We start from the raw sequence: 23,185 nt of genomic DNA, 5'->3' as shown, positions 1-23,185 counted from the left end.
GCACACACACACACTCTTGCCGCGCAGCTTTGGTTGCTACCGCCACCGCCACCGCTCCCGCTGCTGCTGTTGCTGTTGCTGTATGGTTTGGCTGCAGCTAAGTCTGGAGGGGAGGGCTAATCTTTAGTGCTGGTCAGTCTGGGATTGCTCTCTCTCTCGTCCAGTGCTGTGTATGGCATTAAAGGGATAACAAGCACCCGATGGACATCTTAACAGGGATGGTTCTTATGTGAGTTGTGTGTGATCTGTGTTTTTACTTCTGGAGGGAGACATGCAACTGTTCACTGGTTAATGTTCTATTCTCTGATTTGAAGGAGCTCTGTTTCAGGTGAGCCAAAGGCAACTCTTTCAGTGTGGCACAACAGTTTGCTTGTTTTCAGCTTGTAACTGGAATGTAAAACGTCCAGATACAACTATGTGCTTAATACATGTCAGAAGAATTATCCTATAGCGTGGTTGATGTATAAATATAATCATATTTTTGTCATTTTTTTGTCTATCGTGATGAAATATGTGGAGGTTGCAATCTTATTTATTTCTCACAACTGTGACGAGTTTATCCAATAGCCTATGGATGGTCTCGCAGTCCTTGCGATTGCGTCGAACATTTCAATTGAAGTTGAAGACTGCGGTTTATAGTCATTGAAGCATTTACACTTGTGTCTTATTTATTACGTAATTTCTGAGTGATTCAGTGCACCTGCGCTGTATTGTTTCTCATGTTATCTGACCGTTTAAGCCCGTTGTGTAGCCTAAGGCTGTTGAAGTAGATTAATATAGCCAATGTTCACCTCAAGTCAATTTACACTAAGTTGCGTAACTTCGGAGCGATCCATGTTAGTTTTACAAATCATGTTGCATGTACTGAGCTTGGCATGGGTCCAAACCCTGACTGACGTGACGGGGAAAGGTATTGATTGGCCCTCTTATTTACGCGCGTCATTGCGACGCAGAGTCTGGTCCGGGCACGGCGTAAAAGAACGATGATTCAATTCTGAAAGCTGGATTCTGAAAATAAGAAACGTTCTCTTTTGTCCTTATACGACCTCATGAAACCAGCCTTTCTGTTGAAAACGAGATCCGTTTTCACATCCGGTTTCCATTGAATCAAATCATTTTCCTCACAAAAATGCACCTTCATTTTTACCTTCATAAGCCAATTTCACAGATACAAGTTATGGATGTAGGACAGTAAATGAACTTTGAATATCTTATCGTGAAGATTCTTGCTGCTGTTGTGGATAGGTCTAGACCTGACAGACTAGCCTACGCATATAAGGGTTTACCTGCCAATTGACCAACTTTTTGGTCTAATTTTCAAATAATTGCAAATAATACTATTTGCAGTTGTTTTGCAGTTACATTATGGAATTCAGTGGACATATGTCATACATTTTTAGAACGAATCTTTTGCGTGGCCCTCGGGAGTAGGCCAGGCTGTTCAACATTTTATGAGCTGTTGAGTAATACAAGCTGAACAGTTTATCAGAACACAGATCTGATAAGAGCTTGGTGAACAGCTGTTGCCATGTATGGCACAAGGCTACAACATGTTTATAAAAATGGACATTTCATTTACAGTCCACATTTTATAAACACTCAGTCATAAGGTACTTTGCTGTTAAAAGAACAGTTAGTCAAAAAGGAATGTAAGGACTTCATTTTTAGAATACCTGACCGTTGCTGTTATGAATCCATTGAAAGTATCCACCTGTGTTTCAAATTCCATATTTTAGGCTGAGTTGTGGTTGGGATGGAATGAACTGAATGTTTTGAGAACTGTGTTGAGCATTTTCCATGCAAATGCAGTGTGTGTGTGTGTGTGTGTGTGTGTGTGTGTGTGTGTGTGTGTGTGTTAGAGAGAGAGAGAAAATCTCTTGTCTTGGAGCTTTAACAATATATTTAATTAAAGCAGGATTAGTTCCAGGAAATAACCAGTCATTAATGAGATTTATGACCCTTTGATGAGATTATCACTATTCATCCATTTTTCCAATAATGCTTATATCACAGTGGTGTATTAGAGAGTCGGTTGAAGTCTTTTCGTCTAAATGCTAAATGCTGAGTCTGGCTGTCCATTGATAAAACATGTGGAACTGCTCTTTTTCACAGTTGTTTATGTCTGATATCAGAAGGGAAAATCGCAATGTAGCCTATAGTTTCCTGTATGAGACTGTCTGATATCAGAGGGGAAAGTTGGAATGTAGCCTATAGTTTCCTGTATGTAGAGTATATCTGATGTCAGAAGGGAAAGTCGCAATGTAGCCTATAGTTTCCTGTATGTAGACTATATCTGATATCAGAAGGGAAAGTCAGGATGTAGCCTATAGTTTCCTGTATGTAGAGTATATCTGATGTCAGAAGGGAAAGTCGCAATGTAGCCTATAGTTTCCTGTATGTAGACTATATCTGATATCAGAAGGGAAAGTCAGGATGTAGCCTATAGTTTCCTGTATGTAGACTATATCTGATATCAGAAGGGAAAGTCAGGATGTAGCCTATAGTTTCCTGTATGTAGAGTATATCTGATGTCAGAAGGGAAAGTCGCAATGTAGCCTATAGTTTCCTGTATGTAGACTGTGGTTGCTGACCTCTCTGTGGAGAGGGAGATGACCTCCAGAGGAAGGTGGCCAGCTTTCCTTGATAACCCTGTAAGACGCTAAAGCACATAAGCTGGAGGCATTGGCAGTAGCAGGGGTCCCCTCCAGGCCTGTATGGCCACTGGGAGGGAAACGCTGTAGAGCTGTGTGTGTGTGTGTGTGTGTGTGTGTGTGTGTGTGTGTGTGTGTGTGTGTGTGTGTGTGTGTGTGTGTGTGATGTGGTCTGTGTGTTTATCTGCCAATTGACACATTTCTGCTGTCAAGAATGCCTTTAGAATGGATGGATGATGATGGAATCTTTACCAAAGATGTTCTATTGAGGAGGCACAGTGCTCAGAGAGTCCTCCATGCAAATGTATGGGGTCATTTTACAATGCCAATATGGCTGCAGTCTACACATATCTTGCTCCTTTCTGTATGCCTCCCCATTCACTTGAATAGGAAAATAGCTGCATGATAGCAGAGACACTTATATATGAGGAGACAATGCACTGGAAAAATCGCCCATTGAAATGCATGGGGTAACTTCATAACGCAAAGATGGCGGGTGTTTACGCCGGTTTGCACATGTCCCGCCTCTTCCAGTGCCGTTGCTCCAATCATTTTGCCGATCCTTGGCGGTCACGCATGCGCAGTCCAAGATTACCAGTAAGAAAAAGGCTTTTTAATCGTTAATTTGATACAAAACTACCCAACCTTTTCAGCGATTATAGTCTAATTTTCATCGTGATTTCAAACATGTGATTTTTATGTCCATTACACCTCTGAACATGGACATCCAGCTCTCTCCCCATTCATTTAGATAGGGCCTGGTCTTGTTACCATAGACCTACGTTCAAACTGGCTGCCCGACCCCATGGCCAATATGGCTGCCGAGTGACGTGACTTGCTTTAAAAAGACTTTGATGATAGCTGCCCAAAGTGCGTTACCAAGATGGCCCCCAAGTGGAGGGACTTCCCTATAAGGACTTTGTCTTTTCGAATTCTAGTGAATTCTCAGCTTACTGATTTCCTGGTTCAAGTCATTTTGTTACATTTGTTTGTATTTCCTCGTGATCTCTGAAAACATTAGGAACTGCAGAAAAAAATACATAATAATATCTTCCAGATGGTTATATCATGTTCCGACAGCCTTATATTGTAATGGAATGTCCAGAAACATTTGTATATTAATTTTGATAATTGTAAGCTACTATTCTTGCAACAAGATGTACAACTATTTCTTCTTGTTATACCGCCAGTTTACCTAAAAGAGTAGGGAAACGAGAGAGGTTTTTTTTAACCACATCCAAACTGAGCTGTTCATCCGTTGTGAGAGCCTAGAGCCTATCCCAAATAGTTGACTCCCAGTCTGTTCCCCATTCATCTTTTTATCTTCTAATGGCTCAGTCCCAAAACACAGAAGTTTGCATCTCTCTGTCCCTCTGTTTGGTGCCCCCATTTCCTGCTCTGAAACTGGGCTTTGCTTTCTGTGTGTTGCCTCTGGCTCAGTTCTGATTTCCTCCCCTGACCCTTCTCCAGTCTCGCTGGTGCCCTAGTCTCAATCCCTAAATTCTGGCAAGACCAGACTGCTAATCCCAAGCAGTGTACCATCCCTGCAGCTCTGTCCTGCCTGGCCGCGGTCCAGCAGAGAGAGGGGCGGTGATGGAGAGAGTGCACATGACCAAGGGCCGGGAGAGAGACACCATGCCTTAATGACTTGAAGATGGAGACATGTATGGCCAGAGCAATGACTGAGCCTCGACACAAGCACTGCGTTAGAGTCGACTCTCTCCTTTTGTCATGAGAGTGATGTGAGGACAGGAGAAATGCACTGTTTGTCCCGCAGGAGAAAAAGCAAATCGCATTTATTTACTGTTTGCTGTTATGGTGAGCTGGAGCAAATGGAGAGAGGGAGAGGGGCCTTGAGCTGGAATTTTACTCAAAAAAACATTATTAATAAAAAGCAAGCTGCCCTATATGGCCCACCCTGTGCTCATGTAGAATTTGCCTTCGGAGACATTTGACAGGGGAGCTGTCTTTGTAAAGAATTTTCACTTTTTGTCATTCCGTATTTGCCTCAGTTAGCAGCACGATGTTGAAAGTATGCCTTAAAGCCTTACATGAGTAATCAAACTGTGATAGCTACCATTTCATAATGTGTACGAACAGTTATTGTAGGGCTATGGGTATGCTACACTTACACTTAAAGCTAGTGCTAAATGACTTGTTGGTTTGTGGTAGATTTGAGCATGGAGCCTGGCCTGCACTCATTGACCAGTTCTTGTTTGGGCAGATGACCTTTCCTTTAAATTTCTCATTTTGCTTTCTCAAGTTCTTGTAGTCATGGTATCCAGCAGCAAACAACATCGCTGAGTAGTCTCTCAAAGAATGAGATATGACCGAATGAGAGATCTCTACTTATTTACCAATTTCATTTATGAAATTAACTCAGTCAGTGGTTCAGCAAAGTCTACCTATGATACATTTTTTGTCCCAGATGGATGTATAGGGATGTAGGGTCTTCCTTGTATGATTGATGTAGCTTTTGTCAGCATTTCTCCCAAAATAATTGAAAGGCAGAGGTTTGGTCCACAAACACAGCCTTGACTAAAGTCTTTTTGATGCAAACACTGGCCTCTCCCCACATGAGAACCTAGTGCACAGACCTTCACACGACAGCTCTGTCTGACAGCAGTGGCACCCCTGCGCCTTTCCAGATGAATGCTCCCTGCAGGCCCTGGGGGCGAGAGGCTTGTCACAGAACAACACACTACACACTACACACACACACACACACACACACACACACACACCCCTCTGCCCCCTGCAGCCCCCCCCCCATATAGAGTGACATTATCTAACCCTTTGACAACTTTATGTAATGGTCAGTCAAGGAGAAGACCTCTGTGAGCTAAAGCATTGTATGGATCTGACTGAATAGCATTTTTTGGAGGGAAGTACAAGCAGAAATGGCTTTGGTGATTTGATTTCTTGTACTTGGCTGCCAGGCTGCGCTGTAATTGTTCAGCCACACTAGTCATGGCTCCTTCCCCAATCTGTGTGAGGAGAGCCATGAGCCCTCATCCTTTCTGACAAGCGTGCGGTAAAAGCAAGGAAAAGCCTCTCTCTCTCTCTCTCTCTCTCTCTCTCTCTCTCTCTCTCTCTCTCTCTCTCTCTCTCTCTCTCTCTCTCTCTCTCTCTCTCTCTCTCTCTCTCTCCCTGTCTCTGCAGAAGACAATCATTTTCTCCCTCCTCTGAGTTGCAAACTGCCAATCTGGTCTTCCTTGTAATTCTGTCTTTGGTTTTTCTGTCTAATTATTATTGTACAATCTATAAATCTCTCATTCTTTGTCAGGGTAGCCCCCTCAGTGAGATAATCCCGACTCGGCATGCGAAGACGTCAGTGCCGGAGTCATTATCGGTGTTACCGGATTAGAGGCGACCCCCGGCCCATGCCGGCGGATGTGGTGCTGGGCAGTGGGCATCTCACGTGCTGATGAGGGCTGCAGGGCTGGAACAACGTGTCCCTCCCCTCGGACTTTCCACTTGATTTTGTGTCTCCGTGAGCATCAGTCAAATGAGTGTTACATCTCTGGAGTGAGGGTCAGGGGTGGACAGCTTAAGGAGGCCACGCCACAAGGGTTGCATGCAGTAGAACACTGCAGTGCACACTGACTATACTGTAGTATGATTTACTTTTACCAATATGTGGATGGCATTCTATAGGCAATTCATATGCCTCGACATCCATCCAGAACAATCATTGATTTTTCATTAGTGCTTAACACCGCGTCCAGCGTACCTGTCTGTCTCGCCATGCCCTTTACATTGAAGTTGTATGTCTTACAAATGACAGCTGTGACCTGTGATGTCATCCTAATCCAATATAATATTGTTTCGTGAGCTGTAAGCAATGCTAGTATCAAAGATCTGAGTGACATGGCACAGGTTTGGCCTGAGGCCTGATTAACCTTATGGCGATGCTAGTCTAGCTCCTTTTCAACCCCCCCCCTCTCTCTCCCACTTTTTTCTTTTTTAGTGATTCTCTCTCTCTCTGCATTCCTCCTTTTCCCCCTCACCCCTCTCCGGCCCCATCTCTCACTCTTCACTCGCTCCATCTCACCCTATCACTTCTCCCTCCTCTCTCTCTCCTCTCTCTCGCTCCTCTCTCCATCCTCCTTCCCCCTCTCTATCTCCCCCCCACCTCCTGTCTCTCCTCCTCCATCTCCTCAGCATGTTTAATAGATTTGTTGTTATTCTGCCTTTGTGGCTCGGTCTCCACAGCCCAGTGAGTCTGATAAGCCTTGCAGTGGGACACTGAGCCGGAGCACTAAGGTCTGGTGTAGTGTTACAGCATAAGCTATAACACCGGACCCGCCGCTGGCCTTAGCCAGGCGCTCATATAACACCACTCGGCCCCCACGTCCCTGGTGTCACGCCATTGAGCTTGTGTGAAGGTTAGCTGGCCCACGCTACCGAATAAAAGGTTGTTTGGTCAGAGGGCATTCAGATGCCACTGCACCCACACTGAAGCCTGGGCATTGTTGCCAAAGGCTGCCGTTGGAGGAAGTTGGTGTGATATGAGGGAGGCGCTTTCTTGCTCCACTCGCCCCTAAAGGAAAAGAAAACAATCGTCCCGTTGGGCCTGTGCTGGTTGCCTGTCAGTGGGCCTGTGTGTGGGAACACAGGAGTCCTTTGTGATGGGTGGTGGTGGTGGTGAGGGATTGTAATGACAGTGGCTGCCCTGGATCCAGCGAAAATAAGAAAGCTCTGTTCCTTATTTTAGCTTCTGTCGCTGACCCAAATTAGCGGTTCTGAGTGACAAGCTAAATCACCACCTTTCTGTGTGGCTGCCAGAGAGCATTATCTAACATTATACCATTATCTGCCAAAGAAACACCTTAGGAAAACAAGTCACCATAGAGAGCTGTTGGTGCCTGATATGTTTTGGTCCAGGTTCAAGCTATCGCCTGCAAGCCAGACCCCTGTAACTAGCGCTGGAACATTATATCATGGAAACTCCAGCAGGACTTCACCTCATTAGCTGAAACCAGTTGCTGCCACCACATCAAAAGCCCTATTAATTACTAAGTGGAAGAAGTGACTCCTCTCTCATTCAAATGATATCTTCCAGAAATAATGACACAGGCCGCTCTGTCATTAAGACACAGAGGATCGGTGTGAACAGTGTCGTATTTTCATAGTCTCATCTCCTCTAGATAAAACCACCCATCCCCAGCTTGCGGCACCATTTCAGGATGTGTGGCTGAACCGAATTAGCTACACTTTGTTATTGTGGCCAATAGAGGGCAGCAGTGGTCTCTCTAAAGTGAGCACCACAGTCCAGGCAGTCGTATTGTATAACCTGCCATCTGTGTGAATCAATGCAGATCCCTACCGTACTCAATTGAGGCCAGTCCACTCGTGGGAGGGGTGCTGTGCAGAACACTGCGTACGTTTCGGCGCCTACAGATGAGGAGGGAGAAGGGGGAGAAAGCATGGTCGCTTATTTTACCCACTTCAACTTTTCCGCTCTTCTTTTGCAGAGACTTTCCTGTCGAGGACCACCGCGAACGATGAGCTCCGCTGTCCCGTGTGAGCGAGGGGACCGCTGCCACTGCCACCTTTGCTCCCGGCCCGAGTGAACTTCTCAAGAGGGGTCACGACCTTTGACCTTTGAGCCTTCACCCCACCCCTTTGCGGGACCTGCGCAGCCCAGGAGAGGCTAATGGCCAGCGTGGTGGTTTGACCCTGCTGTGTGTGAATCTGCGGGAGGTTTGAGCCCAGTGTGATCTGCAGACATGAGTGCGGTGCAGCCCGTAGAGAGAAGCTCGTCCGAGGGCCTGAGGGGCCACTCAGAGGGCACCCAGCGTGACCTGACTCTCACCTTCCGGGACGGGGACCAGAACGGGAACGCCTTTGCAGACTCTTCCTCCTCTTCGTCCTCCTCTTCCTCCCCGTCGAGCCGGGGTGAGTCGTCCCCGGAGTCCGTGCGCAGCTCCTGCAGCCTGAGCAGCGGGCGCTCCAGCAGCCCCCTGGACGTGGACATGCAGGAATGCCCACAGAAGCTCCTCACGGGCACCACGGGCATCAACGGCACCAGCGGCACCAACGGCCACGTTGAGAGCACCAGCTGCCATATCGAGGGCACCAAAGAGACGTCAGTGTTGGCGCCGGACAGTATGCTGCAGCAGCCACCGCAGCATGACTGCTCCGAGTCCAACGACAACTCCGTCTCTGTCTACCTGGATGCCCGTGAGAATGACGACGACACCACCTGGAACAACAATGAGAATCTCGCGCTGGTGTTCATTCAAGACGACACCAGCGGCGACCGCGGCGATATCCACGGAGATCACTATGGGAACCTGAATGGCAGTAGGAGACGGTACTCGGAGGATTCTCCAGCTCCTCTGTGCTCCTCAGAGAATGATGACATTGATGATGATGATGATGATGATGATAACGATCAGGAGGATTCGTTCTTGTCGATGAGCTCAGGAGACATGGTCATGAGGAGCAACAGCATCAGCTTGGATGGCTCAGAACGAGCCCTCAGCAGCATCTCCGTCCTGGCCGACTCGTCCACCTCCTCCTCCTCCTCTGACCAGGAGCCCCTGCCCTTGAACTCTCCCCTGCCCGGAAAGGAGGCCCAGGACCAGGGATCACCTAGCCTCGTTGCCCCTGGTGGTCCTGAAGATCCAGAGGTTGCAGAGGTTGCAGATCAAGCCCTGGCAGAGGAAGTAGGTCCAGCATTTGCAGTGGATGAAGGTGTAGCCCTGGCAGAGGATGTAGGTCTAGCATTTGCAGTGGATGAAGGTGTAGCCGTGGCAGAGGATGTAGATCCAGCAGAGGTTGCAGCCCTGGCAGAAGATGTAGGTCCAGCATTTGCAGTGGGCGAAGGTTTAACCCTGACAGAGGTTGTAGGTCCAGTGGATGAAGGTGTAGCCCTGGCAGAGGATGTAGGTCCAGTGGATGAAGGTGTAGCCCTGGCAGAGGATGTAGGTGCAGTGGATGAAGGTGTAGCCCTGGCAGAGGATGTAGGTGCAGTGGATGAAGGTGTAGCCCTGGCAGAGGAACCACAGCAGGAGGAGGAGCCAGTGGATGTTGCTGCTGAGATCATCACAGTGGGTGTTCTGCTAAAGCAGCAGCAGGAAGAAGGGGAGGTCCAGGAAGGGACAGCCAAACTCACCGCTGCTTCTGTGACGGATGATGTGAAGGTGGAGGCCCCCACTTTGCAGGAGAAAGACCCCCTGAGGGTCCGCACCTCCGCCCCAGTTGGTGGTGTAGCTTCCGCTGCTGCTGTCCGTAAGGCCAAGGAGCCACCCGCAGCTGCAAACAGGGGCAACCACGCCACCAGTGCCACCAGGCCACTGAGACCAGCTAAACCCGGTAAGAACGACGTCAAGACGTTCCCCATGCCAGACTTAAAGAACGTGAAGTCCAAGATCATGTCCCGACCTCCGTCGGCGGTGACGAGGGTGGCCAGAGGTGACCTGTCGGCTCAAGGGAGGAACACCGGCCCGTCTCCCACGGGCGGCGAGAAGAGGACTGCGGCCGCCTCGCCCAGACCTGTCCAGGGCAGACAGGACGGGCAAGGCCGCGCTGACGCAAGGCGGAGGTCCTCCTCCTGCCAGTCTAGAGTGTCTGCGCCCAAACCAGCTGTGCCACATGTGCCTCGAATGGCGCCACCGTCTCGGCCTCGGAGGAAGGCCTTGCTGCTGAACAGCGCCCCGCGCAGCTCAGTGGGCATCTTTTGTGGCGGCCCCGAGGAAGCGGGCCGGGTGGAGGAGTCCGTGCCTGATGAGGAGGAGCGGGTGGAGAAGAGGGCAGGGGGAGATGGAGAGGCGGCTAGTCCAGATATCACCGACGGCCCTGAGACCGCGGCAGATCCAGCGGTGAAGGAGCAGTCAGCTGAACCGCCGGAGGATGGAGATCAGGTGAGGGCTCTGAACACCTTACACATCCTGTTTGTTTGTGTGCAATTCAGGTTAGTCTCGAAAAGCACCTGCTGAATGCATAGCTAGAACAGGTTTGGGTGACTTGGCTATGAAAAGCTGGTAATAGTTGACTTGAGCATATTATACGTCTACAATATTTTTTTTAATTATTTGATTTGATTTACAAACCAGCCTTAATGTAGCTGTAAATTGTATTTTGATGAAAGTTCATTATAACTCTGGAAACGTATCTCTATTGTATCGTATGTATCTGTAATATATTTCTATAATCAGAATTGATGTGATGAGGCATTTATGTGTAGGTCAGCCTTCCTGTGTGAGTGTGGATTGAATGGATTACTAATGGCCTGGTAGCCTAGCCTAGCCTAGCCTTAAGCTGATATGACCGCCTTTAAGGGCATTATATCTTTTATTTTTCTTGTTGAATTCTTACGGCTTCTAAGAGAATTATAAATCTCAAAGTGTCAAAAGACATGTTTGGATCACCATGTTCTTAAAGCTATTCTGTCCCCCTGGAAACACACCGGAGGAGCAGTCTCTGATGGGCTTGACTGACCTGATTGCATCCTGAACGTTGCTTCCTCTCCCCCTGTTCAATTATCTAGTGCCATTTTCTCATCACTGCAGATGCCTGAGGTGTCAGCAGCGACTGTTTTTTTTCTCCGTCGTAAGCTGTCAAGACCTGTTCTTGCAGGTGTGTACTTATAGTCATGACTGCTTGACGTTGGTTGAGGGGAGTTGCCATCACAAAAGGGCTTGAGTCAGTCAAGCACATTTGGCTTATTTATTTTTTGTCAGAGTCTGGCATGTGGGTGGTTGCCTCAGATTAAAGGTCAGGAACGATTTACTCAAATAGTTCAGTGTTTAGGCCTGAGCAGCAATCAATTTTTTTTGTTGACAGCAGAAATGCCTCCTCTGGGTTGTTTTGGTTGTTTCGCTAACTGCTCAGGCACGTCGCCTCGACCCTATCAGCCCCATACATGTGATCACATGACTCGGCTATGTCGCAATTCAGGCTGAAAGGAGGCATTAAGGCAGGGCTTAGTGAAATGTCAAAAAGTGACTCTCACACACACCGCAGGAACTTGATGGCGCGAGTAATTGCCGTGCAGCAAGTCCAGGGCTGTCTTGTCTAACTGTGGAGCACTGCGTTTGGAATTTCAGAATAGTTATTTCATTGGCTGTTGGACACTTGTGGTATGGCTGGCTTTTTTTTTCTTAGTCACATGTAGTTATAATGGTTTGCAGCAACAACTGTTTTTGGACAAGAAACTGTGTTGTGGAAGTCTGCTGCAGGCTGAGTTGTGAAATCTGCTCTGCCAACACACGTAGGAGAGAGCAGAGACATTTTGAGAGGGCTTAAAAAGACGGTGAGATCTCTCCCTCTCCCTCTCTCTGCTGCTTTTTCCTCTCTCTCTCTCTTTTCTCCCCGTGCCTTTCGCTCCACAAACTGGCTCCATGTGTGCGGAGTGTTTATAGAGCAGGGGGAGAGGATGGGAGGAGGGAGGGGAGGGCAGGAAAGAGGGAAGAGAAGCAGGGCTGGTCCGGGCACTGAAGCCTGGAGGGAGTAGAGCACAACAGAGGAACTTTTTGCTTTTTCAGTACAAGTCAGCGTGTCTTATTTCCCTCAGATCCCTCCCTCGTGCGCTCACTCTTCTCCCCGCTCGCTCTCTCCTCCCCTCGCACGCCTCCTCCTCCGCCTCCTCCTCCAAACTTGCGTCTGTCGGTTTGCGTGTGTGTGAGTGTGTGTGTGTGTGTGTGTATGTGTGACGCGCTCCGCTCCGCTCCACTCCACTCCGTGTCCATTCCAGTCGTGCTGGAGCTGTGGAATGGCCAACACCATGGTCACGCTGCGCAGCCCCGAGCTGGGCTCCCTGGGCTGGAAAGCCGTCACTAAACGCCAGCTCTTCCTGCAGACCGTCTCCTCCAAGCTGGGACCCAAGACCGGACTACCCACCGCCGTTGCCTCAGTCACCACCGCCGCCGCTGCCGCTGCCACCGCCAGGGCGGGTGCCTCCGCTGCCACCTCTGCCTCTGGGACGGTGCCAGCGCCAACCTCCCTGGCAGTGGGCGCCGCTCCGGGGACCTCGGCCGCCTCCCGGGCCAAAGCCGGAGCTGGACCGTCGGCCACCTCTGGCCGGGACGCCCGCGCTGGAGTAGGGAACGGGTCCCCGCCGAGGGGCCGGCAAATCCAGCCAGCGGGTGAGTCACAAACACACACACACACACACACTCTCTCTCTTTCTCTCTCTCTCTCTCTCTCTCTCTCTCTCTCTCTTTCACACACACACACACACACACAGATGTAGTGCAGGCATATGTGTGAGCAGATGTTGTAAACACAGGCCTCGAGGTGTTTTGAGTCGCATAGAGACTCTCTCTGTGTCAGGCTGCCTGCTATGGAGAGCGCCGAGTGTAGCCTGTGAGTTAAGAGCTCTCCTCGTGCCCAAGTCCTGCGGTTTTGTTTGTAGTGCTGACTTGGTTCCTCAATCTGTGTGGGTGAGTGTGTGTTGGAGGGAAAGCGAGGCATCGAGAAACGGTTTCAGGCTAGAAACGCTCACGTACACGCTGGAACACCAGTGCAGGCAGGCTAATGGCTGCAAAGCAGAAAGTTAAATGCCTTCACATACCTCCACCTAACACACACACACACACACACACACATACATACAGCTTCTAACTGAGCTGTTCTGCCAGCTAGGGGGCTGCTGATTGACTTACCATATAGGCTGCCCTCCATATAGCCATGTGTAAATCTATGCGGTGTGTGTGTTTTTAGAGGGAGACGGGGAAGGGGAAGCAGCTGGTGTTGAGAGAGCAGTACAGACCTTGTTGTTGAACAGGAGCTTTAACTCCGTCTAGTCACTGCAGTGTTATGTAAGACAGCCTTTGCGCTCGCCTGCACACACACACACACACACACACACACTCTCTCTCTCTCTCTACTTTTCCTCCTTGCCTTTCCTTGTCACGGTGTGTTATTTAAGCTGCATGGCTGAGATTTTTTCGAGGCGTTTTGAAACACTACACTCCGACTCTACACTGCGCTGGGCTCTACTGTACCCTTCTGGTCTCTGGACTTTGCCGATCCATCTCGGAGTGCAGCACCCACGTTTCCACAGAGGAAACGGCAGAGAGCATGGGCAGCACTTTTTCTCTCTTTTCTTTCTCTCTCTGCCTCTTTTTTTCCTCTTTTATTTCATTCTTTCCTCTGCCCTTTGCCTGGGGGTATGTTTCCACCCAAGTATTTGTTCCCCGCACAAAAGGCTCACTTGTGTCAGGAAATGGAGATCTGTGTGTGTGTGTTAGTGTGTGTGTGTGTGTGTGTGTGTGTGTCTGACTGTCCCCTGTCTGGTACTCATGCTGTGTAACCTATCCCCTTACCAACCATCACATTTCCTCCTGGTGTGTTTCGGTGTCGTAGAGGAACTTATTTTAGACCGTTTCACTATATGCAATAGTGTGTTTATGTGTCTCTTTATGTGTCTGTCTGTGTGTCGGTCCACATGTTTTGTAACTCTTAACTAATCTAATATGGAGGGAGAGAGGGTAACTCCAGTTCACAATATTTAATAATGAGCATGTGTGTTTTTTGTTTGACAACTGTGTGTGTCTCTGTGGTTTCTCTGTCTCTGTGTTTGGTGAACTACACAGCAGTTCTTCTCTAATTTGACTTTGTGTGTATGTGTGTGTGTGAGTGTGTGTGTGTGTCTGTTTTAATGCACAGCTGCTGGGGGTTTGCGTGAGGAAACCTACAATTGAATCAACTGAAAAGGGCAAATTCCTCTTGGACAATTGTCAGATTGTTTCTTCCCTCCACTCAGATCTATATCCACAGTTAAATTTTTGGAGTGATTCACTCTTAGAGAAAGTTTCTGAATGTCTTAGTTTAAACGGTCTGTCTTTGGGATCAAAAGGTTACTTTGTAGAGGATGTTAGTTTGATAAAGTGAATTGTTTACTTAAGATTTGCTTAACATCCTACAACTCACAGTTAGATAAGTGAGCAGCAAGCAATTGTTTTAGCTTTTCCTTCTTAATTACATTTTCCCGTTTTGAAATGATTTTTTTTTAGACCATGGTGAAGGGTTAATCATTGTAGAAGTGCTCAGGATAAAAGACTGCAGCATTCTTAAGCTTTTTTGGGCACAAAAAGGGTTTATCAGGAATGTACTGTTCCCGCAATGCCTCAATGTAACAGTAGAGGGAGCATGTCCAAAAGTCACCCACAGTTCTGCCTCTCCATCAGGATTGTGTGCACCTCAAATCTCAGGCTTACCATGGAGACGACACAGATAAGAATATGACGGAAAATGTTCTCACACACACACACACACACACACACACACACACACACACACACACACATTCAACCATATAGGCTACTGTATATCTTGGGTGCCAAGAGGAAAAGTGAGTCAGTGGAGATCTAGGGAGTGTATCCATTGTGGCGGGAAGTGTGTGTTGGAAAGGAAATAAGATGGATGAGAGAGCGGAAGCTGTCCAGTGTTCCCACAGCAGAGCCCCAACACTCTGAGCTCAGCTGCACCTGAGTCAACCACAGCAGGCCTCTGTAGCAGAGATAGAGTGGGGTCTCATGGGAACTGTAGTTTTCTGGATAAACACATGACTCCATCTATTTGGCGCAGTAAGGCTGTGCCCTCCACGTGGCAGTGGTAGCGAGGGAAAGGAGCTGACGTATAGCATGTTGGTGGGATGGCCTGGCAGCCGCAGGGTCATTAATGTGCAGTATGGAGAAAGTGCTGAATGAGCGTGGAGCAGGACCTGCACTGCCCGGCCCGCGCCCCTGCACAACCTGGGCAGGCGCAGGGTGGTGGGTGGACTGGGCAGGGTGCCAGCTTTCTCTCACTCTCTCTCTCTCTGTCTCTTTCTTTCTCTCTTTCACTCTTTCTTTTTTTCCATCTCTCTCTTTCCTTCTCTTTCTCTCTGTCCCTCTCTCTCTCTCTCTCTCTCTCTCTCTCTCTCTCTCTCTCTCTCTCCTGAAACCCCAGGATGTTAATGTGTGAACATTGTGAACGATGGCCCTGTCACAAAGCGTCATCCAGCCATCCCTCCTCACACTATCTGCATGTCTTGCCATCTTGCTACCCATTTCCTGTGTCTTGATCTTCCTCTTTTTTCAAAAGTGCTCCTCGCTCCATTATTCTGTCACCACTGTTGGGTTGAGTTGTGTTGAGTTGGGTTGGGTTGAGTCTCTCTCCTCTCCTTACTTACTCTATCCCTCTCTCTCTCCTCTCCTTACTTACTCGATCCCTCTCTCTCTCCTCTCCTTATTTACTCTATCCCTCTCTCTCTGCTGGATTTGCTCCTTCAAACTCAATCATCCTCTTTGTCTCCGTTGCAAGCGGTTTCACTAGCCTCCTCTCTTTTTCTTCCTCTTTTCTTTCTCTTCCTCTTCTCTTTCTTTATCTCTACTGTATCTTTGCCCTCCTCCACCCTATTCTTTTTCTCTTTCTCTCCCTCTCTCTGTCTCTCTCTCCCTCTGACTGTGTGAGGGTTATCCTGGGTTCCTGTCTGACTCGACTTCATCTTCTTTTTCTGATGACTGTAGACATCCATCACTGTGTATTTGTGTGTGTGTGTGTGTGTGAGCGTGCATCCTCTAGACCTTGGAGAAAAAAGGGCTACTCTCCTCAGCACTAGCTCTTACTCTCAATAGAACAGTTGGAATTGCCTTCTCACATAGTTAGCAAACAGCAGTTAACCGCACTGTGTGTCGTGCTGTAATGCACACACTTGACTTGGTTGTTATAATGACTGTATATATGGCAGAGCAGCATGTGTTTAAAGTCAATTGTTCTAAAGTATTTCCCTACGTAGAGTGTGTGACACGTAGTACAGTCTCCGCTAAATGTCTATCCAGTGCAGTGCCTCTGTGCTGTTTGCCTGAGATTGTGCCTGTGTTAATTGTGATAAGTGATTTGGTGGCTTTGGTGTTGCAGGCATTCCAAAGATGCGGTTACCCGAGCGGAGCCTCGCCGCCGCGCAGGCCGCCCCTCCTGCTGCCTCAAAGGCTTCCCAGAATGCCCCTGGTGCCGGAAGCACCCGCCTCCCCAGCTCCTCCAAGCTGCCCGTCAAGGGCCTGTCCACCAGCCTCAGCTCCTCGTCGCTAGGGAGCGCCGCCAGCGAGAACTACCCCACCACCACAGCAAGAGGTGAGGGAAGTGTGTGTGTGTGTGTGTGTGTGTGTGTGTGTGTATATGAAGATATGAATCAGGTTTGATATATTTTCTTTAACATCGTTGAGCAACCTTTAAGCTTGGTGAGTCATGTTAGCTTGACAAACACATACACACACACACACACACACACACACACACTGTTCTTTCCAACTGTGTGGTTCTGTGATTCCTGGTTCCTTCTTCCAGCCGGCTCCCTCAGAATGGACGCCTCTTCTAATTAAACCCATTCCTCCCCTTGACTGAATGATGATATCCTGACCAAATCTTCCCATCATCCCCTTCTCTCCCTCCCTCCCTTCCCCTCCTCTTCCCCCAACCCCCCCCCCCCCCCCAACCCCCCCCACACACACACACCCCAACCCACACCCCAACCCACACCCCACACCCCTGTCTCCAGTCTCCGTCCCGCCTGTTCTTGCTTTGCATTAGTCACCCCTTCACTATTGCCTGTTGGAATGTTGGATGAATCCCTCCCCTGCCCCACATGGTGTTCCGGCAACTTCTCTGTAGTTCGGAGGTCACATCTGGATTGGTTTATATGCGTCTGCTCCCTTGACCCACATGTGCATGCCGGAGAGAGGGCTTTAATCCACGGGATTACATGTAGAACCTTCTGCAGTCTCTTCCTCGCTGTGCTCAGATCAGTCTTCATTATGTACTACTCATGTAGTCCACAGCCAAAATGATTAACTGCCAGACAGAAAAGTAAGAAGTCCATTTCAGAGGGTGTATTCTTAAAATAATTCCAGAAATGTTGCAAAATTCTGAAACATGTTTTAAGAAGAGAATAGAATAGTTGATGTGTGTTTTTACGCAGTGTCAAGCCATCGCTGTCTCTCCCCTGTCTGTTTGTGACCCTGATAAAGGTGGTCCTGGAGTGCTGGTTTGATTGACGGGTGGTGTTGATCAGGCGCTGCTGAGGAGGATTGAGCCGTGTCCAGGGATGCAGTAGCTCGCTCCTCTATTTGGGCCGCACTTATTTACGGCTGCAGCTGCTTGGCTCTCCTCAGCTGGCTCAAGACAGTGGCCGCTGAAGGTTTTGGCCCACAACTAGCCGATAGATCAGCGTCCTGTCAGCTCCCTGCAGCCGCGCCACCATTTGATGGGCCTCCGTGTTAGGACAGCACTCACGGCTGTCTGCTGCTCTCAACAGATGTATCTTTCCAACAACAAGCCAAAGGCACTTTAGGTGTTTTTGTTTGTTTGCCGTTTTCTTTCACTTGGTTGTGTTTTTTTAATATAAATATATCCAGTAGACTTGAGGGTTTGACGTCTGTGGCTGCTGGTTGTGGACAGAGGAGCCTCATGATGACCAAGATGTGAATGACCCCTTCAAGTCAGAGCTGAGCTCAATGACCAGCGTTGTTGGCTACTGTAGAGTACAGTACTTACAGAGGGAGAGAGAGGGGAGAGTGAGGGAATCGGACATCATTATGTATAAAGAGATAGATATGGACAAACCCACAGACAGATTTAAGAGGAAGAAGCACTGGACTTACTTACTTACTTACTTTATTGATCCCCAACGGGAAATTCAAGATGTGTATATATATAGATTATGTATATAAAGACATAGATATGGACAAACCTACCGATGGATCTAAGAGGAAGAAGCACTGGACCCCTCTCTAACACACACACACACACACACACACACACACACACACACACACTAGACATTTTATCACCGCTGTGCTAATTTCTATCTCTCCCCAGCAAATAGAAGAAGAAAAACACATTCCCATCTATCTGCGTGTGTTTCTGTTTCTGCCTCATCTCCTCCAATCTCGCCGCCTCTTTCTCACTCGTTCCTGGAAAATGATATTCAACAGTTGGTGGCTGAGCGTGTTGCCATGGTAACAGCGCAACTTCTGAGGGGGTTCACAAACTCTGTATTAACCAAAGAGACTATTAAGGCCACGGTTATGTCCACAACATCCCTGAGGCCGCTTTTAAAGATGCGTATCGCCTCCGTAATTACCGTCATCTGCCTTCACAAAAGCTTCTAATGCACAGGCTGATTGGGCCTGTGTGACTCTTAAAGTGGCTGCCGATAGTGTTTATGTGGATTTATCTGCGGCGTAATCAGCTTCCTAATGACGGCATAATCACGGTAATCATGGACGCCATTAAAAGCAGGAGCGGAGGCTTTTGATGAGTGTTGGCCATTCAGGCATGATGGAAAACGCCGAAGAATATTAGCCTCTGCTGTCAAATTAGAACACACACACACACACACACACACACACAGAAAACATTGTATGATAACAACGTCCCTGACTCCACATGCATGGTTTAACCCTTTGTTCACAGGTCCAAACTCTGCTCCTGGAGCCAAGGCCACGAGTCCCGATGAGAAGCCCAGTCGCCCTGCACCTTTAGTGGGCCCACAGGTCCCCAACAAGCCCCTGGCCACCAAACTAGCAGGCATGAGGAACAGGACCACCTCCATTCCTGGCAAAAGCTCTATCACAGGTGTGTGTGAGATATATATATATATACACAACATGCATCCAATCACACCCTCACCCAGGTCTGCACAGATGGAGCTGTAGGAACACAGGTTCTGTAGATGTTCCAATACATTATGACCACAAGAGTAACTGACACATGACGATCTTTGGTAAGACTTGTTCCGCAGGTAATTCACACCACATGGTAAAGATCTCACATAAAAAAACCCTCTATCTGTGGATTTCAAAGAGATTATTGCCAAACAACTTAGCTTTTCCAAAACAAGCGATTTCAAGCATGGCATTGTGCTATCTCCCTATTTCTTTAACAACACAGTAGAATTAGCCCATTGTTCAGTCCCAGGCCTGTGTGTGAGCATGTGTGTTTGATGAGGCAGCGTCTCTAATCAATGCTGTGCTTAATGGCAGCCCTTTAATGTGTTGACGAGCTGCTCGCCCTCTGATTGCTGTGCTGATGGGTCTGGCCCAGGGTGGTGGAATAGGCCCGGCCCGCTCACGGCCTGGAAGGGGGCACCTGTGTGTGATTAATGCCAGATAGCTGTGCAATGGGCCCTTAACTTTTTATACTTGGGCCGCGGAGCCAAGCGTAATCTTGTGTTATGCATTGCATTTCATCAGTTTTCATTGCAGCTGTTATAATGGCAAGCATGTGTGCTTCAGGCATGTCTGTGTTTACTGTACTCGCTTGTGTGGCTAATTGATTCCCGGAGGATTTGCTCAATAGTTGATGTTGGGACACAAGACTACAGTATGTCTTAAACAGTTCATGTGGCAGGAGCATGGGTTATCAGTTGTGTCTTATCAGTGCTGAAATTCACCTCTCAGCCAGACTCTTGAGCCAAGAGTTAATGCAAGTATGTTGGATGTTCAGTTCACACCATTGGCTTGTAAATTAGAGTAGATAGCATGACCTCATGTGAGGATAATATATCAGTTTGAGGTGATAAAATATAGACGAACATATGGCTGATGTATCAAAGTTGCTCTAAAAGGGAACTTTAACTAAAACATGTCTCTGGCTTTTGCACTTGAGAAGGCAGTCAAGTATTGAAAACATAAGTATAAGTAAAGAAGTCCAGAATTCAAACAAAGAAAACGAGAACATTGTTCAGTACTAAATGAGTGGGTGGGCAGACATAAGATGTGGTTTAGAAATCCCCACCCTCCAGATTAGGAACACCCCTGACACGGCATCATATGAGACCCTATGCAACTTTTTCATAGTCATAAAATCGCTTAGAAATCGTTGTTTTGCTTGACTGACCAGTTTTATCGAAAACAGTCATATTTCCTCCCGCCCCCAGTGTCCCTTTCCGCTATTGCAGCCTTGCAGTTTGTCCAGGAGGCGATCGCTCCTTGTTTACATCTGGAAGTCTAAGACGCGTAAGGAACAAGAAGAACCACGCTGGCAATTTATATATATATTTATAGCCTATGTATAAATATACACGCTAAAGCTGTAGGGGAAGCTCTGCAGAGAAATATGCAAGCATAAAACGAGCGAAAACGAAAACCGAAACCGAAACCGGTGATGAAATCGCCAATCCTGCATAGTTTCTCTTTAAAGGTGTGGAGGGCCACTGGGGAAGGTGTCCGAACACCTGACCACTTGTGAAAGGTGCGAATGGCTGGGATGGACTGATTATGCCCCACTCCCCTCCACACATAGAGAGAGAGTGAGAGCAAGAGAGAGCAAGAGAGAGAGAGAGCAAGAGAGAGAGAACAAGAGAGAGAGAACAAGAGAGAGAGAGCAAGAGAGAGAGAGCAAGAGAGTGGATCTGTGTTGCTGCAGCCATGGGCTTTGACTACTTCTGCTGGGTGATTTTAGGGCTGAAGACGCCGGCGCTGTCCAAGCAGCCCCACAGCCCCCTGCAGAGGAGCGCCTCCACTCGCCTCAACCGGGCCAACGCCGCCGCCACCGGTAAGGACTGCCGCTCACGCCGCTGTGTCCATGTGTGTGTCTGTGTCTGTGTGTGTCTGTGTCTGTGTCCATGTGTGTCTGTGTCTGTGTGTGTCTGTGTCAGTCTGTGTCTGTGTGTGTGTCTGTGTCAGTCTGTGTGTCTGTGTCAGTGTGTGTGTCTGTCAGTCTGTGTGTCTGTGTCAGTGTGTGTGTCTGTGTCAGTCTGTGTAAGTCTGTGTCAGTGTCCTCTGTGTTGTGTGTTGTGCACCTGCTCTGTCTGTCTCGGTAGGTACACTATTTGCCTGAGCAATCCTGTTACACCAGTAAGTCCTTAGTGGAGCTTTGACATTCTTGTGATTGTTCTCTTCGTCCACATGAGAATCTAAGTCATTTGTGTGAGTGGAGGATCTGGCTTTGCTGAGCCATGTCGTCAGGGATCAAGTTGATGTTGAGCATTTCCCCATCGTGTCTTTATTGCACACAGCTGTTGTAACGCTGCAGACACACACACACACACACACACACACACACACGTCTCAGTGTTGATGCACACACATGCAGTCATAAGTCCCTGCATAAGTCTCCAATGTAGTCCATTCAGTTCCCTTTAATAGGGCAGCTCTGCTCCAAACAGCCGTTACGCAACCCACTCCAGGGGAAGTTTGTTTTGGTCTCCTGGGGACGTGTTGTGGGCTCGCGCGGGTCAGAACCACACATCTTTCCAGCTGCTCGGCTTGCCAGCGCTGACGGAAAAGCTCTGTTGCTTCCAGCATGGAGCAGGACGGCCAGCTCTTCTTTATTTAATTCACACGCTCCCCACCGCCGCCCACCGTCCACCGGCCGCCGTGCGTCGCACCAAACCCCAAATCCTGTTACCTTGATGTGATTAGTGGCGGAGGACGCGCTGTGCGGCCATGCAGCTGCTCGTGACAGTGAGACAGTGGACAGGCCGTGTGGACAGGCCGTGTGGACAGGCCGTGTGTCCAGCGAGCTCTTGTCTCTTCGCTCCGCACCTCCTCCTTTCAGCTCCTGTTCACTTCCTCTCCACTCCACGCACGGAGCAGCTCTCCCTCCACCCTCATACTGTACGCAGCCAGCATGTTGCAGAACCCGACAGGAAGGAACATAACACAGTATGTTCTGACAATTGCATCGTTACAAAAATGAAAATATAATATGAGAATTACATCACTACCAAAAGGAAAATATTGAGAATCACATCACTACCAAAAGGAAAATATTGAGAATTACATCACTACAAAAACGAAAATATTAAGAATTACATCACTACAAAAACGAAAATATTAAGAATTACATCACTACATAAAGGAAAATATATTCCGAGAATTGCATCACATCACTACAAAAAGGAAGATATATTCTGAGAATTAAATTCTTCCCATTATATTCATCCTTACAGTACATTTAGATACTTTTATTTAATTAAAACTTATGCAAGATCGCCCCTCCCTTTCTGAGATGCCCACAGCGCTGTCCCATAAACCATCAGCAGGCATGACAACTGTCCTCAGACCTGTGCTTAGCGGATGAGTTTGGCTGCAGCCAGCCTTTTGTGCTGCTGCTCAGAGGAGCAGGTGCAGCTATTGTGTGAGCGGAGGCCCCGTGCCTTGGCAATGGGCATTGAGATCTATTCTGTTGTGTCTGTAACACTTGGCACATGGGTGGCGAGGGGCTGTTTTGAATAGTGGCGTATGGATAACTCCTTTTCTGCTGGAGAAACACATGTTAATGCCACTGTGTCTGGCACTGGAGTACTGTTTGTGGCTACAGTACATATGGCCACATAACAAGACAGAGTCGAGTTCAGGAGAGGAGATTTTTTAGTTAACATGTTTGCTATTTGTGAATGAGACTTGAGTTGGATTTTTATGTCTGTCTGAGATGTTACGCATGTGAATTGGAGCCCTAATAGGTCTGACGCGGTCAAATTTGCTATGAAAGTCTTTTGTTGTGTTGTGGGTAAAAGCGGACCCTTACACCAGTCCTTGCTCTCCTTTGAATGTACTGTTTAAGTGGAGTGTGTTTTTGCATCTGGCTGCCATGTC

General features: G+C 48.1%; 1 protein-coding gene across 8 annotated transcripts in view; it reads left to right on the top strand.

Annotated features, from left to right (window-relative positions):
• The window catches only part of mtus1b (microtubule associated tumor suppressor 1b), a 60,477-nt gene that overhangs the window by 7,678 nt on the left and 29,614 nt on the right, over window positions 1-23,185 (top strand). For 3 of the 8 annotated variants that reach the window (XM_062522879.1, XM_062522869.1, XM_062522860.1), the window contains exons 2-6: window positions 8,129-10,522; window positions 12,460-12,745; window positions 16,506-16,718; window positions 19,059-19,220; window positions 21,048-21,140. In XM_062522879.1, coding sequence (XP_062378863.1) covers window positions 8,384-10,522; window positions 12,460-12,745; window positions 16,506-16,718; window positions 19,059-19,220; window positions 21,048-21,140 — 2,893 coding nt within the window. In that variant the 5' untranslated portion in view covers window positions 8,129-8,383. Of the gene's footprint in view, window positions 1-56; window positions 329-8,128; window positions 10,523-12,459; window positions 12,746-16,505; window positions 16,719-19,058; window positions 19,221-21,047; window positions 21,141-23,185 lie in introns of those variants that run through there. The other 5 variants (XM_062522885.1, XM_062522903.1, XM_062522894.1 and 2 more) reach the window with 5 other exon arrangements.

This window comes from Sardina pilchardus, chromosome 2, assembly GCF_963854185.1.
Source record: "Sardina pilchardus chromosome 2, fSarPil1.1, whole genome shotgun sequence".
Taxonomy (NCBI): domain Eukaryota; kingdom Metazoa; phylum Chordata; class Actinopteri; order Clupeiformes; family Clupeidae; genus Sardina; species Sardina pilchardus.
This window is presented reverse-complemented; position numbering and strand designations above follow the sequence as displayed.